Source organism: Mycetomoellerius zeteki, unplaced genomic scaffold (assembly GCF_001594055.1).
Source record: "Mycetomoellerius zeteki isolate Tzet28-1 unplaced genomic scaffold, Tzet1.0 scaffold223, whole genome shotgun sequence".
Lineage (NCBI taxonomy): Eukaryota > Metazoa > Arthropoda > Insecta > Hymenoptera > Formicidae > Mycetomoellerius > Mycetomoellerius zeteki.
In genome coordinates, this window is record NW_017257198.1 from 638,082 (window position 1) to 653,559 (window position 15,478).

At 37.5% G+C, this 15,478-nt stretch overlaps 2 protein-coding genes across 3 annotated transcripts in view; one reads left to right on the top strand and one right to left on the bottom strand.

Annotated features, from left to right (window-relative positions):
- The first annotated feature begins 1,047 nt into the window (after window positions 1–1,047).
- Window positions 1,048–9,645, top strand: LOC108723172 (uncharacterized). 2 transcript variants are annotated; one of them, XM_018448715.1, is made up of 6 exons: window positions 1,048–1,113; window positions 2,942–3,941; window positions 4,985–5,352; window positions 5,819–5,980; window positions 6,598–7,000; window positions 9,288–9,645. In XM_018448715.1, exons 2-6 carry the CDS (start codon window positions 3,026–3,028, stop codon window positions 9,401–9,403), a joined length of 1,965 nt encoding a protein of 654 aa, XP_018304217.1. In that variant the 5' UTR covers window positions 1,048–1,113; window positions 2,942–3,025; the 3' UTR covers window positions 9,404–9,645. The 2 variants fall into 2 exon arrangements, with proteins under 2 accessions (XP_018304217.1, XP_018304216.1); XM_018448714.1 differs by lacking the exon at window positions 1,048–1,113 and adding an exon at window positions 1,278–1,434.
- A 315-nt stretch (window positions 9,646–9,960) lies between these two features.
- GILT1 (Gamma-interferon-inducible lysosomal thiol reductase 1) overlaps window positions 9,961–15,478 on the bottom strand; it is a 7,959-nt gene continuing 2,441 nt past the window's right edge. Inside the window, exons 4-8 of the mRNA XM_018448712.1 lie at window positions 14,426–14,559; window positions 13,715–13,888; window positions 12,391–12,588; window positions 11,260–11,415; window positions 9,961–10,564 (exon numbers count right to left, since the gene is read on the bottom strand). Coding sequence (XP_018304214.1) covers window positions 10,454–10,564; window positions 11,260–11,415; window positions 12,391–12,588; window positions 13,715–13,888; window positions 14,426–14,559 — 773 coding nt within the window. The 3' untranslated portion in view covers window positions 9,961–10,453. The remainder of the gene's footprint in view (window positions 10,565–11,259; window positions 11,416–12,390; window positions 12,589–13,714; window positions 13,889–14,425; window positions 14,560–15,478) is intronic.

A 15,478-nucleotide genomic window follows, 5' to 3' on the forward strand; every position in this document is an offset into this window, starting at 1 on the left:
TTTGTACATGTTTATGCATAATTTAGGCTGAGTTCCATCTATTAATAAACTCACTCTCTTACTCTTTTACTCTTTTATTTATCCATTAAATAAATGATCACGTAGTGATTTAAGTAAAGATGAAACACAGTATTTAAAGTATAAAAAATACAACCTTTAGTATTTAGAATGTAAGATAAAAATCGCGCAATGGATCCTTAAGGAAGAATTCCGTATCTTCATAAATGGAAGTTTGTGTACGTTCATATAATTTTAAGTTTATTTTCTTAGTTCTATATAGAAAAAAGGTTTTGTCTAAAGTGTCTAAAAATTTAATTAGATACAGATCTGAAAATAATTTGGTTCTTTATTATCGCACTTTATTATCACGATGCACAATTTTGTAAATCGCACATCTCTAGTCAGAGAAGCGAAATCATGAATGATTTCGCGCGTGGAAGGATCGTCGCTGCGAGGTCGGCGAACGCGCGTATTTACGCGCCTCGGCAGATGTTCGGTCGCCATCCTCGGGGGGTCCCCGCGAAGAGGGAAAGCCGCGTACCCCCGCGACAAGTGTAACGGCGGTTGCGGCCGTGTACCGCGAAGGGGCACGGGAGGGAGGTCGGCTACGCGATGCAGCATCGTGCAGCCACGCGAGTGGGCGGCGCGACGTTCCCTTCTCGCGCCCTTCCACCCTCCGTTTTCCAAGAAGAGGAGCACGCTCTCGAAGGGCTACGCACTTCATTAGAGGAGGAGGAGACGGAGGGTGGGAGATCCCTTGATCCTCTTTCGGTTCTCCGAGAGATTTCCTCCGACGGAGGAAAGAATTGTCGTCGAAGCTGATAGTCTTCGACGAGACGCGTTAACGGGTGGTGCGAAAGCACCAAGGCACCTTGATATTCCGTTTTATCGGTTCCGCAAGAAGAAACCGGTGTTGTTCTTGTTTCTTGCGATCGTTATCGAGCGCGTGCCACGCGAGGAAGACAGATAAACATATAGAGAGGGAGGGAGATTGGGAGAGAAAAAGAGAAGGACAGAGAGAGAGAGAGAAAGAAGAGAGTTATCAAACGGAAAAGACCGACGCGATAAACGGCCCGTCGATCATCGTGTTCATGTTGATACGTTGATATCGAAGTAAGCCGCTGCTCTGACGTTATTCTTAAATTTCACGCTATCTCCGACTCCTGTAGACTCCTGGAATAAAGTGAGGCACAATCGGTCGTCTTCCTGTTCGCGCGGCGAAGTTTATCGCGTGCGATTTAACGCGTGGGATTAAATAATGCGTAAGACCTGGCGGCGATTATGACACGTTTTTTAATGGGAGGAAAGATGTCTCGTTGTTGTGCTTCTGTACGATCGCGCTTTATTTCCCTCTGATGACATTTCCCATCGGATTAGAGGGTGGTCCGCCTCGGAGAGGGTTGACTTTCTAGAGATCGCGATTGAGACAGGCAGGTGAGACGTTATTTCTACTTGTGCGATTAACCGAAAATGAATCGAGCATGCCCCATTTCTACTAATGTAACTTTAATCTCAACTTAATTTATTTCTTATCACTTTCTAATTTTAGAACTAGAGTACGTCAAAGTACTTTCCTCACTACGAACTATAACTTTGAAGCATTTCATTGTCCGATTAGAAGAAAGAATTTTACTTTTATTAATTGATCAATTAAAGAATGCTTCAAAGTATCACATACGTTGATTCTACCCGGCGTATCCTAGAAGAAGACAGAAAGTAAATTAAACTGAGATCAAAGTTAATCTAAAATGGTAAAAATGGACATAATTTATTTTCGATCGTGAGAGTCGATCGTGAGAGGCGTTTTTCGTATTGATAGAGACAATCGTAATCGTGATTTTAGATCTGCGATACAATGTACATAATATTATACTCGAAACCCCTCTCGATTCTATAAAAAAGTTGTAAGCTGTAAGCCATAAGAAATTGACCATCACAGTCGAAAGAAAAATAATCGACTGTGATTGGTCAATTTCTTGCGGCTTTACGGCTTACGACATATTAAAGTAAGGTTGTCGACCTAGACTTCTGAAAATAAAATCTACTTAGTAACTAAAGTAGAGGTTTTTTTCTCAGGTTTTTTTCTCCATACATATAATTGAAATTTGTAGAAATTTAATACTGCAAGGTAGTGATGCATTTATTTTGAGTATTAAAAGCACTATTGTTCAATGCTTTTAATACTCGAACTAATTATCCAATCGACTCCAACTAGAAGTTGGTAACATAACATCAATGTTATATAATTCCGCAATCAATAATATAAATGTATGTGATAACATTGTTGAGTGCGAAATTGTAACATTGATGTTACGTCACTTCTAGTTTGTGTCGACTGGGTAATTACTCTTTCAGTATTAAATTCGATTTCTGTAAGTACGTTTAATTACCCGACACACTAAGAAATCACAACAATAAACAAAAGCGGGATGTACGTTTCCCGCTTTAATCAATTTCTCACTATTAAATCACGGGCTATCGGGAATTATAAATACGCATAATTGATTATCGAGTAGATCGTGACGCGCAGAAAGAACTTCGCAAAAGCGAGTCGGATGAATCCTTGGCAAGATCCGAAAGGATCTTCGCACAAGAGAGCAACCGAATAATGAGGAACGCTAATGTAGAACTCGGCTCGGAATCGCTCGACAATTCGCCAGCGTCGCGAGTATCGTCGTAGTAAATTTGCTCCATTATCATCGTCGATGTTCCCGAAGACTCGGGCCGCGTTATCTCGCGTTTTACGCGGTGACGAGCCCCGCGATAATGGTCGGTCGGGCGCAAAGTGCACGATGTCGGATAAGACGTTGAAAAGCGGCTCTCGTGACTTTCTTAATCCACGCCGTGCGTCGGACGACGTTACAAAATCCGGCGGTTTCGCAATTCCATCGAGCGTGCTGCAATTCTAACTAACGCCACGTATCGCTATGATTGACGGCAGGCTGCCGGCGGCGACGAGCTCGGATCGACGAGGACGACGACGACGACGACGACGACGGAGGAAGAGGAGGAGGAGGCGGAGGAGATGCACCTCGAGGATTATCACGGCGAGCGGAGCGAGGAGGACGACGTGCGACGCCCCGTTCTGGAGCAAGACGACTTCGTCGACGACGGTTCCCTGCCCGATCTGATGTCCATGGCGATGACCGGAATAGGCGTTGACGTCGTCCAACCGTATTGCTGGACGACCTCGCAAATGATGGACAATAGCGTGCTCTTCTCCCCGCTGGAAATCGGCGCGGATCCGCAGGATTATCTTGACTGGGACCAGGTACCCGTTGTCTTTCAGTATCCCTCCAACGGTGGTGGATCGCCAGCTGGTAGCACCTGCAGCGAGGCGACCACGCCGACTTGGAGCAACACGGTGACGGCGACGACGACGACGACGACAGATCATGGTGAGGATAAGTCATCAGACTGTCAGAAGTTACCATCGATGGGCTCGGCCTTCTCCTTCTCGCGCACCTTCAACAACACGATTTTTCCGGAATACGGAGCAGAGTCGCAGGGCGATTATCAGGATTATCCCGACTGCCAAGAGGACATGGTGTCGCTGTTGATGAGCATTCAAAACGATGTCACGGTTCAGAACTACAGTCCCTCGATCGCCGACGAGTTTGACCTCAGTCTGATCAGGGGTGACCCGACGTCATTGTTGAGCAACGTGGATTCGCCATCGTCATCATCGACGACTTGTCTCGCGAGCGATGAGCAGCAGGAACCATTCCAGAGCTTCAATCCGCCGTATTACGCGGTTGGACATCTCGTTTCTTCTCAGCAACAATCGACGACGATCAACCTCGACGGTGAGCTTATTGGCGCGATGGACAGTTTCGGAAATCAGGTGATACTGCCGCGGAACGAGGGCTTATTGCTCGGGAATAATCGACGGGTCACCGGATCGAAGGTTGCTGAGACCGAGAAGAATGACAAATCTTATGGTAAGTATGCACTGCTTTTATTTACTTTAGAGAAATCTAGTCTTTCACGATCTCGTTTCGTCAGGACCTATTCGTGATTTCTAGCAGATTAATAAAGAGGCATTAATTAGAGGAAGAAATCGTTTTTCATTTTTAAGAACGGTTTGCTGAATCTAAAAATTCAGCTATTCTCTGAAATCTTTGGAGTAGAATCCAACTTGAAATATCAAAAATTGACAATGAATCTCTCTTTTTCAACACTGGCTCAATTGTCATTCTTTGACGCTTTTTAGAATTAGATTCCACTCCAAAGATTTTAGAGAATATACATATAATCAAAATCATTGTGTTTAAAATAATTGCTGAAATATTAAAACTTCCTGCAGTTGCTTATCATGTTTAAGCTTCATACATAATTATTTCGATGGTATAACAAATTATTTTCAGATTTGCATTCATTTAAATTTTTAGATATTTTAGCAAAATATTCTTTCCGTGCGCGTTTTCCAAATATTTCCGCCATCCTTAATGACTTCTCAGATAACACAAAATCCAAAATTGGGGCATTCTCAAATAGAACACAGAAATCACAATAATATCATAAGAACATCATCATAACTTTATTTATCACTTATATAAATTCATTTTTAAGTGACAAATAACGTCATGATGACGTCCTATGATACCATTACAACTTAATTATCATTCTATCCGGGTAAAATCCGAAACAACAAGTCATTATGATATCAAAATGACTCCAAAACACATTTCAAAACATTTTTCAATCATTTCCGATTCATTTTAATGTCATTTTATCGTGACTTGTTGTTCTGCTTGGAGACGTCTTAAAGATATTTTTGCGAGAACCATCTAAACGACATCTTAAATACATCTTATGTCCCGATTTTAGACTTTCGCGTCCAAGTTTCCAACATTTTTAGCGCCATTAGACTTGCTGTGCCCTAAACGCAACGATCCGAATACATGTAGCAATTCTTCGGACGCACGCAATTTCTGCTCCAGTTGCGTGTGTTTACGTTTCGCGTGCGTACGTCACATTATAGATTGCGCGAGACCAGTGGATGATAGCCTCACGTTGGCTTATCAGTGCCGCTGGATCGACTGCGGCTGTGCGTTTACGGAGCAAGAGGGCTTGGTGCGACATATCGAGAGGCGGCACGTGGAGTCGTCCTCGACGAATGCGCACGGCCACGGCAGACGGATCCAACGGGACCGGGACAAGGAGCGAGACGGCAAGGAGGCGGGAGAGGGTTTCCCCGGAGCGGCCACGACGACGACGACGACGACGGGCCGCGAGGACGAGTTCGCCTGCCTGTGGCAAGGATGTCCACGCGCTCGGCCGTTCAACGCGAGATACAAATTGCTAATTCACATGCGGGTGCACACGCAAGAGAAGCCGAATAAATGTCCGGTTGGTGTCCTCGTCTCCTCGTCACCTCTCGGCGTTTTAAACTTTAGTGATGTTAGATTTTTGTGATATCTTGCATCTATCACTATTTTTAAGAATTTTATATTTTAAATTTATAAAGATTTTTAAAAGAATACTTTAAATTTGAAGATGTCATAAAGCTTTTTTAGAATTTATAAAATGAAAAATCTTAAAAATCTTAGAAATCTTAGAATATGATATTTCTGAGTTTATATGAAGAATTTAAGAAGCTGTACATAATAGACTTTTTCATTTTTGAAAAGTTTCAGTTCGTATAAAAAAATTTGAAAATTTTTCTAAAAAGTTATGAAATTATACAGAAATTTTAAAATTTATATAAAAATTCTAAAAAAAATATGTAAGTACTATTGTTTTCCATTATCAAAAATTTCGTTTTTTACTATTTGTCAGCAAAGTGTTAATTTCTTATTATTGCTTCTTGTTTCAGTTTGCTGGCTGTAAGAAGGCCTTCAGTCGTTTAGAAAACTTAAAGATACATCAGAGATCGCATACAGGCGAAAGACCTTACGCGTGTCAACACAATGGATGCTCAAAGGCATTTAGTAACAGCAGTGATCGGGCCAAGCATCAAAGAACGCATTATGACAGAGTATGATAGCTTTCTTACTTTTCGCGCGTTTAATAAAGGGATAAATTGCTATTTAAATTTTTTTCTTCTCTAAAATTTCTCATTGGTAGCTAATTGTTGATTTAATATAATCTTACACTCGGTAAGCTGTACCGATATGTATTGTTTTATGGCACGTATTACGGCTTATTTAGTATTCTAGAAAAATTAATATAAATTTTATAGTAGGTACAAGTTATAAATATTTGTAATAAGGTAACTGTACCGAATATAATAGCGTTACAATTTTTGCTAAGTTTAATATTGAAAACTGGTCAGATTCAAAATAGGATATATTTCTGAATATTAATTAAAAATATCCCAACAAAAAAGAAGCTGATATTATTTGTCGTCATTTTGACGTCTAATGCCTTTTGTCAAAATGATGTCAGCTTATTTGCTGGGATGAGATATTTATGATATTTATATGAGGAAGATGTAATTATCTATGTAAGTACCTACAAATAGCAAATAGAAAATATTAAATATAATTAATTATGTAAAGCTTTATGATATAAGTTTTGTATTTTTGTTAATTCAATGATCTTCTTTGACAGAAAAATAATTTTAATGATGATTTTAATTTGCTCTTTTTCTAGAAACCATACGCTTGTCAGGTAAGCGGCTGCGGCAAACGTTACACGGATCCGTCGAGTCTTAGGAAGCATCTGAAGAATCACACTGAGAATTCGAGTACGTTATCCACTCTTTTATCATCGGATAAGGTACCAACTAACGTAACAACCGGTGCGATAGGACACAAATTAAACTCGACAATTTCTCACCGAAGAAGTCAAGACGCGTGCATCCTCGACGTGGAAACGAATCATTCGTCGTACAAATTATCTAAAATTTATGTCAAAGAGGAGAACACGTTGCCGGACAATACTTGCCAGCTGAACAGAATCTCTCTGAATTTCGACGGCAGTCAGCAAAAAACGATCGAATCGGTTCGTCATCTTCTAATCAACGACATTACTAATGTACAGAACGAAAATACAGGTAATGGATGTATTTAATCGATCTAATTGCTAATGTAAATTTTGTTAAATTTTTGGATTGAAGATTAGAATTCTTAGCCAATCATACCGAAATGGATTAAAATTATAATTATCTAACTGGTTGAATTTTAAGGTCTGTTCTTTTTAGCTGAAGTTCTTGCACGGTTAATCTTTCTTCCTTTTCTGTCCACGTTGGAAGTAGTTCAGTTAAAAAGAATAGGCCTTTAATCTCTAATTCGCAATCCTCAGTTTCCAATGTGCAGTATGACACTTTAGTTATTGTCCGACTTTACTAAAGAATGACGTATTTAACGATCAGTGTCGCGTACGCTGAAAGATTCGAAGCTTTCTTTCGCATTCGAAAGGACCGAAAATATTATGAGAAGCGGCTACAAAAAAAGTCTACGATGTGTATAAATAAGTAAAAAAGCGATATGAAACAACAAATACCGTTGATAATCTGCCGGATCGCGATAAGGCATAAAAGATATATCGAAAGTTATGTCATTCACGCTTTTATCGAACAGACTATATTTATTAAAATTTTATAACTATAAAATGTTAAGAACGATTTTAATAAATAAATATCAATTCATTCTAACTACCTTATTTCTTTATTTTCTAGACTTCGTAGGTGACTATATTAATTGTTATATTATCCTTTCGGTCGAAAGTATTGCTCTCTCATTGTCGTGACTATATCGTATGGCTTTAATTTTCTCGGCATGATTTACATTTTCAGTTGGCATTTTCGATACAGGAAAATCTCACCGAAATACAATAAGACACTTACTTTGAAAGAAATTGGAAAGAATAAGGGCAGTAGGAGTCAGGCGCAGAAGACGTCGCGCAAATAATACACCCATAAAGCGTAAAACTTTTTTATTCTACTAAAAAACTTCTTTATTCTACTTTTAGTAGAATAAAGAAGTTTTACACTTTATGGGTGTATTATTTGCGCGACGTCTTCTGCGCCTGACTCCTATTGCCCTTATTCTTTCCAATTTCTTTTGATTTATAAGGAGTCTTTGTTAGTTTGATTTATTATACGGATTTACTTACTTTGTTTGCTTACATTACAGTTTTTACATATCCGCGCAATAGTTCCGTAGTTAAGATATAGCATGACCTTTAACTTTTATTGCTAATAGAGTAAGATCTTGTTTTTCTGTTTACGAGATTTATTACAGTTACTCTTTACGAAAATAACACTTACGAGATAGATCGAACTAATCATGGAAGTCATATTTAGTGAATCAGAATCGCGATAATTAAAAAGACAATTTACTTTCAGAAATCTTTGTATTATTTATAGCTGTTTCCGATCATCTGTATAATATTCTTAGAAAGAGGCATGGCTAAAAAATTATCTCCCGAAAAAAATACACAGTAGCATCTTCCGTAAATAAGTAATGCAAGATGCTATCGTTTCCTAATTATCTCTCTCTATTCTTGAATTCTACTTACAGCCTTGGCCAAAAATATTAGGCAGCACCTTTAATCATTATTGACCTTATTAAACCTTCATTATTTAAAGTTTTAACTTAAAAACTGATTTATGCTGATATATACAGCATTTACTGTAAATTATCCTTTATTTATTTTAAGAATTCTTTTTTCTATAAATTTGAAATATGACAAAATCTTAAAAATATTATGAGATATCACGAGACTTTTTTTCATTGGGATAGTATTTAATTTCGCAGATACTGAGCTTGTCTGCGTGCGTGAGTGCGTGCGTGCACGCATCTCGCGGGCGCGTGCTGGCTTTTTCTGACTTTTCTGATGCGGCTCGCGCATCGCGCCGATGACAGTGTCGTTCCCGGTCGTTTATAGCTTGATCTCAGAGGAGGTTCACTCCTTTATGCATTTACCCCATACAGAGTCTTAAAATAATATTCCTTACTTTTTTGAGGGGGAAGGCATACGCCGCGTACGGCGAGAACGCGCGGACGCGTACGCGTGACAAAACAGATGACAAAACTCTGTTTTGTCACGCGCCACGTGCCACGCACCCGTGCTATTTCCAAAGGAGCCCTCGCGTAATTTCGTGAAAGTATATAAAAACGCGCGCGCGAGATCAAATGACAGCGAGAGAGAGAGAGAGAGAGAGAATGAGAGCAAAGCATCGGCCATATTTAGCAAAATGTTTATTCTGCAAGTGTTGGAAGTTTTCTTCGCTGAGATAGAACTTTACTCCTCTAGATCTAAAAGTATAATCCAATCGACGCGAAGCGCTTCTTACTTCTGCTGAACGCGGCTTATTGTCACCGAGTTGCTCGTTACAGGATTCTGCGTGACTGCAGAGGATCAGGTGCCGGATTTCCACGAGTTAGGCGTCGACATCGAGCGACAGTTTCACGAGCTGAGCGCTTTGAACGACGCTATCTTCATCGACGGATGAGCCTTTTTCAGCAGAAGAATCCCATCACCGACGAAAGTGAAACAGGACGCGATGCGTCGGTGAATGAACGGAATGTAATTTAATAAGACATGATTGAACTCGCACCTCGATTCGATTAATCCTCTGGAGCTGACGGCAGGTTTATTGGACTCATTCAGAGTACGGTCAAAGTCTCACTATAAATACTTCGAAGCATTTGTGTGATTGACCAATCAAAAGAAAGAATTTTAAGAATTAGCCAATTGAAGAATGCTTCGAAGCATTTGTACACTGAGAAAAGATACTAAATTTTAATACATATTTGTTTGAATAATAATTGAATAATAATTTTTCTATTATATATATAAATGTATTACTCATTCTTTTTTACATGACCTTTAGAGAAATTTAATTCTGCAACTATTAAATTACTTAGTGATTAATTATTTATTTTGAATATTAAAACAACTGAATAATTTTAATATTTAAAATAAGTCATTAATCACTAACCAATTTAATTATTAAATTTCTGTAAGGAGAGTTATGTCATTTTGATTCTTAGAAATTAATTAGTGCCTTTTGATTTTAATATAAATTAAATGATTCTTATGAAAGTAATTGTGTTACAGATCCTAACGTTAGCTCGGAGGGTTAAGAATCGCGTTTTCGAATAGTTCAAACACAGTTACTTTAGTTCGTGGTTACGTAATTAATCGCTAATCCCGAGAATACTTCGATTTCTTTTAAAAAGAATTAATTACGTTGCTCTTTATATAATGTACGTGTTTTTTCTTAGGGAAAAAGGAAGCGTGGATGATTCGCCGATCGCTGACGCGTTCATCCTGCCGCTGCGATCTCATTGTTTCGTTTCTCTCTTTTTACGATCAATTTTATACTCATTAGTTCGTTGTACTTGACAAATCGTATATATTATTGTATATATTTTCGTATATATTTTTGTATAGGTACTTATGTATATTATAGGTGAACAAAATATATTTCATTTATTTCGAGCAAGTGTTTATTCTATAATCTCCACACCTTCAACGCTTGATTCGGCCCTATCCCTTTTTAATTCTCGGCACTCTCGCTGCTGCAGACGCTCGGCTTCGGCGTCAAATGCCGACAGATCAGATTGGTGAAGTTTCTTATCGCCTCATCCTGATTTTCCTTCGAGTAGAGCTGTACACGCGATAATTGTAATAATATTGGATAACCCATTTAAAACCATGCACTAAGAAAAAAGTGTTTGATATTTGATTATAATTGCACAGTAAAATAATTATGATTATGCTCCATTTTTATGTCCACATAGCAAAATGCTAACAGTTTGCTGGCAGATTGGCAACAAATTCGATCAGATTCCCACAACCATCCATAGCCTATGTCCATATTAATCTCAAAATTTGTCGACAGAGTCTGCTGACATGCTGTGCTAACAGATCGGTAGCAAAAACTAAACAGAAACTGCAAATCCTGTTCGGTTTCTGCTGCCAATCTACTGGCAAAGCATGTCATTAGACTTTGTCTTATTATCTGGCGGTAGTTTGTTGACATCGTCAGATATTACAGATATTAAATACTCTGTACAGTTGCTTTTCTGCCATCAAAAATTTGTAGCATACTTTGCTCAAAATCTGTCTCTGATGCAGATTTGGTTACCTGGCTTAATAATTATTAGAGCGTTGTAATGTTAGAGTAATAATAAAATATATATAATTCCACTAAAAAAATATACGTGTATAAATAAAATATATGTATAGCTGGCACCGAAAATGACTATAAATTGTAGTTAAATTATGGTAATTGGTTTTTTCTCTGAGTGTGCCAATTTATAATTAGTCATTGCGAATTAAAAAGATATTCTACACGCTTACCCCGTTGATCACTATAGTCGGCACGAATCTCAAAGGTGATTGCAGGGCATCCGTTTTGTCGCCGTTCGCCACAAGCAAATTGTCTGCCAGCGGGCTCGAAATGCAATCGCTGATCAACTTTTGCGTTTCTGTGCTTAGACCGACATCTTCAGCGCACTAAAATTCATTCATCGCGTTATTATAGTTCATATTAAAACTTTTTATCGTTATTATCTTAACCCCAGATGGCCATATTTATCAGCAAGGAATTTTTACACGGTATATACTTTCGCAATTTTACGAACGTGACGCGACGTGAAAATATAGCAAAATGATCAGTCAGCAATTATGTTATCTAATAACCGACAAATATTAAACGCGACGTGTATTATCGAAAGTTAGCGATTATCTATGAAAGTCAGTCTGATTTTCCATGCGCGTGAAAGAAATTGTGTTCGAATAAAAACTCCAATGATAATTCAAACTCATTCGAAACACTGAAATGTCCCAAGAACAATTAGGACATCGAAAAGTAACTTTAATTCTTTGTGGATCTCAAAGGGTTAATAATTGTTTTGGAATCATTTTGGCGCCATTTTGATGTCATGATAATTTTATTTTCTGCTTGCGGTGCTTTTTAAGTATTTTTACGATGTCACTTAGGTTGTTTCACGTCGCGAGGTAAAGAAATATATTTTACCGTTAGATAAATGATTCTGATTTCTCTCAATTATACTCACAAAAATCTAATTTGAAAGATAGTGACTATTTACTTACTTTAATATTCAAAATAAGTAATTAATCACTATACTTTCCAGTATTAAATTTCTGTGATTAAATTTCTCGATGGTATTTTATTCAACGATAAAACATCTCAGTTTTCAAAAATGCAGTGCTCGTTTTTTCATTAAACGAATGCCTCGAGTGACGGTTTGTCAAATGCACCGCGCTTTGCGTGATCGCGGCAATTCAATAAGAAAGTGTGCCAAAAGGTCGATGTTACGAGTTAAATGCCGACTCTTACTCATCGATGCAAGTCGTTGGAAAATTAATTACACGTTACATTCGATAAAGGCATGTTCGCCGGGGCAATTATACGATGGCTACATCGGCTAATCGTAGCCAGGAAATTATATATAGAGGTAAAGCTACCTGTGGAACAGCAGTCGCCGGGGTACCAGCGGACATTGCACAAACGACCAGATTGACCATCAATGACTGGTGGTTCTCGGCTGCCTCGGAGGACTGTATGGCGTGAATCGCACACGCATGGGCCTTATTCCCACGGCACTCGCTGGACCCATGTTGACACGAGAACTGCCACGGACCGGTTTTGCTTTCGCGATGGTGCTACAGACACATACGTCATCAATTTGCATTTTAATCGTTTAAAGCAATAACGTTTTCCTCGTGGCCGACGTGGATGAGAATATCGAAGACTACAGCGAGGGCAATCATTCTTTCGTTTTCAAGGCCACATGGTTTCAAACGGATCCCTTACGTGTTGATCCGACTCATTAACTCCTCTCGAGAGGAATATTTAATGGAAAAGCCAGTAGATAAATATGTAAATATATAAAGATTAAGGAACTCTATGTTAAGTAACTCTCTGTAGCTGATGGTAGATTTATTGAACCCACTCAATTATATTCTTTATATCTAAAAATTTGATTACTTTATTAAATTATTGTTCTTAAAATAAACTTTGTATTTATATTTTTTATACAAGTTACCCTTACAGAAATTTAATATTGAAAAATAGTGATTAATTACTTAGTTTGAGTACTAAAAAGCACTATTGTAGTACTTTCTAATCACAAATTAAATGAATTTCACTGACCTAGCGTCAATAACTAATCAATCTAATCTAATTTAATATCAAAAATTATTTTTTTAGTATTAAAAAACCAACAATGTTTTTAATATTCAAAATAAGTAATGAGTAAAAATAAATAAATAAAATAAGTAATAAGTAAGTAACTGATGTTACACATTTTTATGTCAGCTTCAGAGGGTTAACAGATTTGTAGACATGTAACATTACATATACATATATATAGCATAAATTAATAAATGAATATTGAGAAAAGCAGAGATATAAAGCATTTTATGTTTTCACATGATTGTCCATGCCGAGATCAAATCGTCTCACACTGTCGCCTTGTTATCATCCCTGGCGAAAAAATCAAAGAGTAAATCGAATGTAAGTAGAGATAAGTAACAGAAACATAAACGAAGCTTCTAAGAGACAAAAATTGTGACTATAAAAAATATGTAAATGTGTGTGTGGGGACCTTTTTTACATTTCATTGTCTCAATTTTCGCCTCCTAGAAGCTTTGTTTAGACTTCTATCATTCTAGGCCTCTTATATCCAACTTACACTTCAATTTTTATTTTCATCATCAGGACTCATCTCATCAAAACGATAAAATAATCACAGAAAGAGAAACGCAATTATAAAATTATTGTACTTACCGTAGCTTTACCGTAAGGAACCAATGTAACGTGAATATGATGTTTCAATTCCGGATATGACGGCGCGAGTTGATATACGATCCATCGCTTACTATCACTGCATAATGATTCATAGTAAACGTCCACGTTGACAATATTTTTGTTCGATTCACTATCGGCTGATTGCGCATTAGACTTAAACAGATTAATAAGATTGTCGCTGTGTATTTAACTATGGCACCGTACTTGACATATGTCCGGTTCCACCGGAAAATATTTCTTCGAAAATATTAGAAAAAGATAAAGAGTAAATTGAACTGAGATTAAAGTCAATGTAAGATTGACTTTAATCTCAGTTCAATTTACTCTTTATCTTTTTCTAATATTTTCGAAGAAATATTTTAGAAAAAATAAACAGTAAGTTGAACCGAGATTGAAGTTAATCTTACATTGGTAGAACTGGTACGTCTTCAGTTTTCTAAACATCAACTCCTCTTATTGGAATAAGTACTAGTAGAGAGAAAAGTTAATGAACTTCTATTATTCAAACCATAATTCAGTAGTTATCAGAACTGTCTTATCCCCCGACCTATTCAGATAAATAGAGTTCTACTATATTTAAATTATTTGCCTATGTTGAGAAATATTCGATGAAAAACGGATATATTAATTCATAAAAGTGCGAAATTTCAAATTTCGCATTTTTATGAATTAATTTATAAAATTTCATACCAGAATGCTGTGAGAGACGAGCGTGACAAAGACGGCGACTGCCAGCCGGGTGCGAAAAATCAAGAAGTAGAATCGCATGATGATATCCGTCGTATCGTTGATGAGTGAGTCGCAGGGAAGGCGTTTTAAACCTGCTACGGACAATAGTCGACGGACGAACGCCAGAGAGAGGGAGATACGAAAAGCCGTAAGCGGTGGGGAATTGAAAAAGAGAGAGTAAAACGAGACAATCAATCACGGAGGGAGAGAGAGCCGCGGTTCATCCTTGCGATATCAGTCGAGGACATCCAGCTATGTTTATCTGGATGCCTTCGATCATAAACACAAGATCGCAATCAGCTTAGCTTTGCACGACAACTTGTTTCCAAACGCGAATGTAAAGCCCGAAGACTTTCCACATCTGTATGACATATGATCTTCACTTTCTATCGGAATACTGCTGGCTTAGAATAGCAATTCGGTTGATGTTAACGTTTTATTAATATTTTACAGCTAAATTTAAAACAGAAATATTCAGCATTCCATTTTAACTCATTCTATCTAAATTGGAATTTTTGTTTTTTCTTCAACACAATTAAGCGCGAAGGCTATATCCAATCAAAACGAATCTCGATACTTAATATTTTTCTGTGAATTTTATAATTTCCTGTCTTTATCTTTCAAGATTCATCGCATATGTGCGATGAATCCTGTTCGCGATTCTTTAAATACTTGTGAGTTCATTTTCACATATTTAATTCGTAGAATTCAATATGCACAATCAGGAATAGCGCGAGCAAATGAGACAATTATAAATAATTATATAATATATTTATAATATAGAATAAGTTAACAATTCACACTAGGAACATTTAAGATTAAATCGGCGACGATTATATCGAGAATAATGAATAATAAATTATCGATTAAAAAGAAAAATATGATTGTTCATTTTTCATTCAATAAATCCTCCTCTATTATATACAGGGTGTTTCCAAATTAAATGGCAAAACTTCGGGAGCGTGTAGAGGAGTAAAAAACTAAGAAAAAAAGTCCTATAGACATATGCTCGTT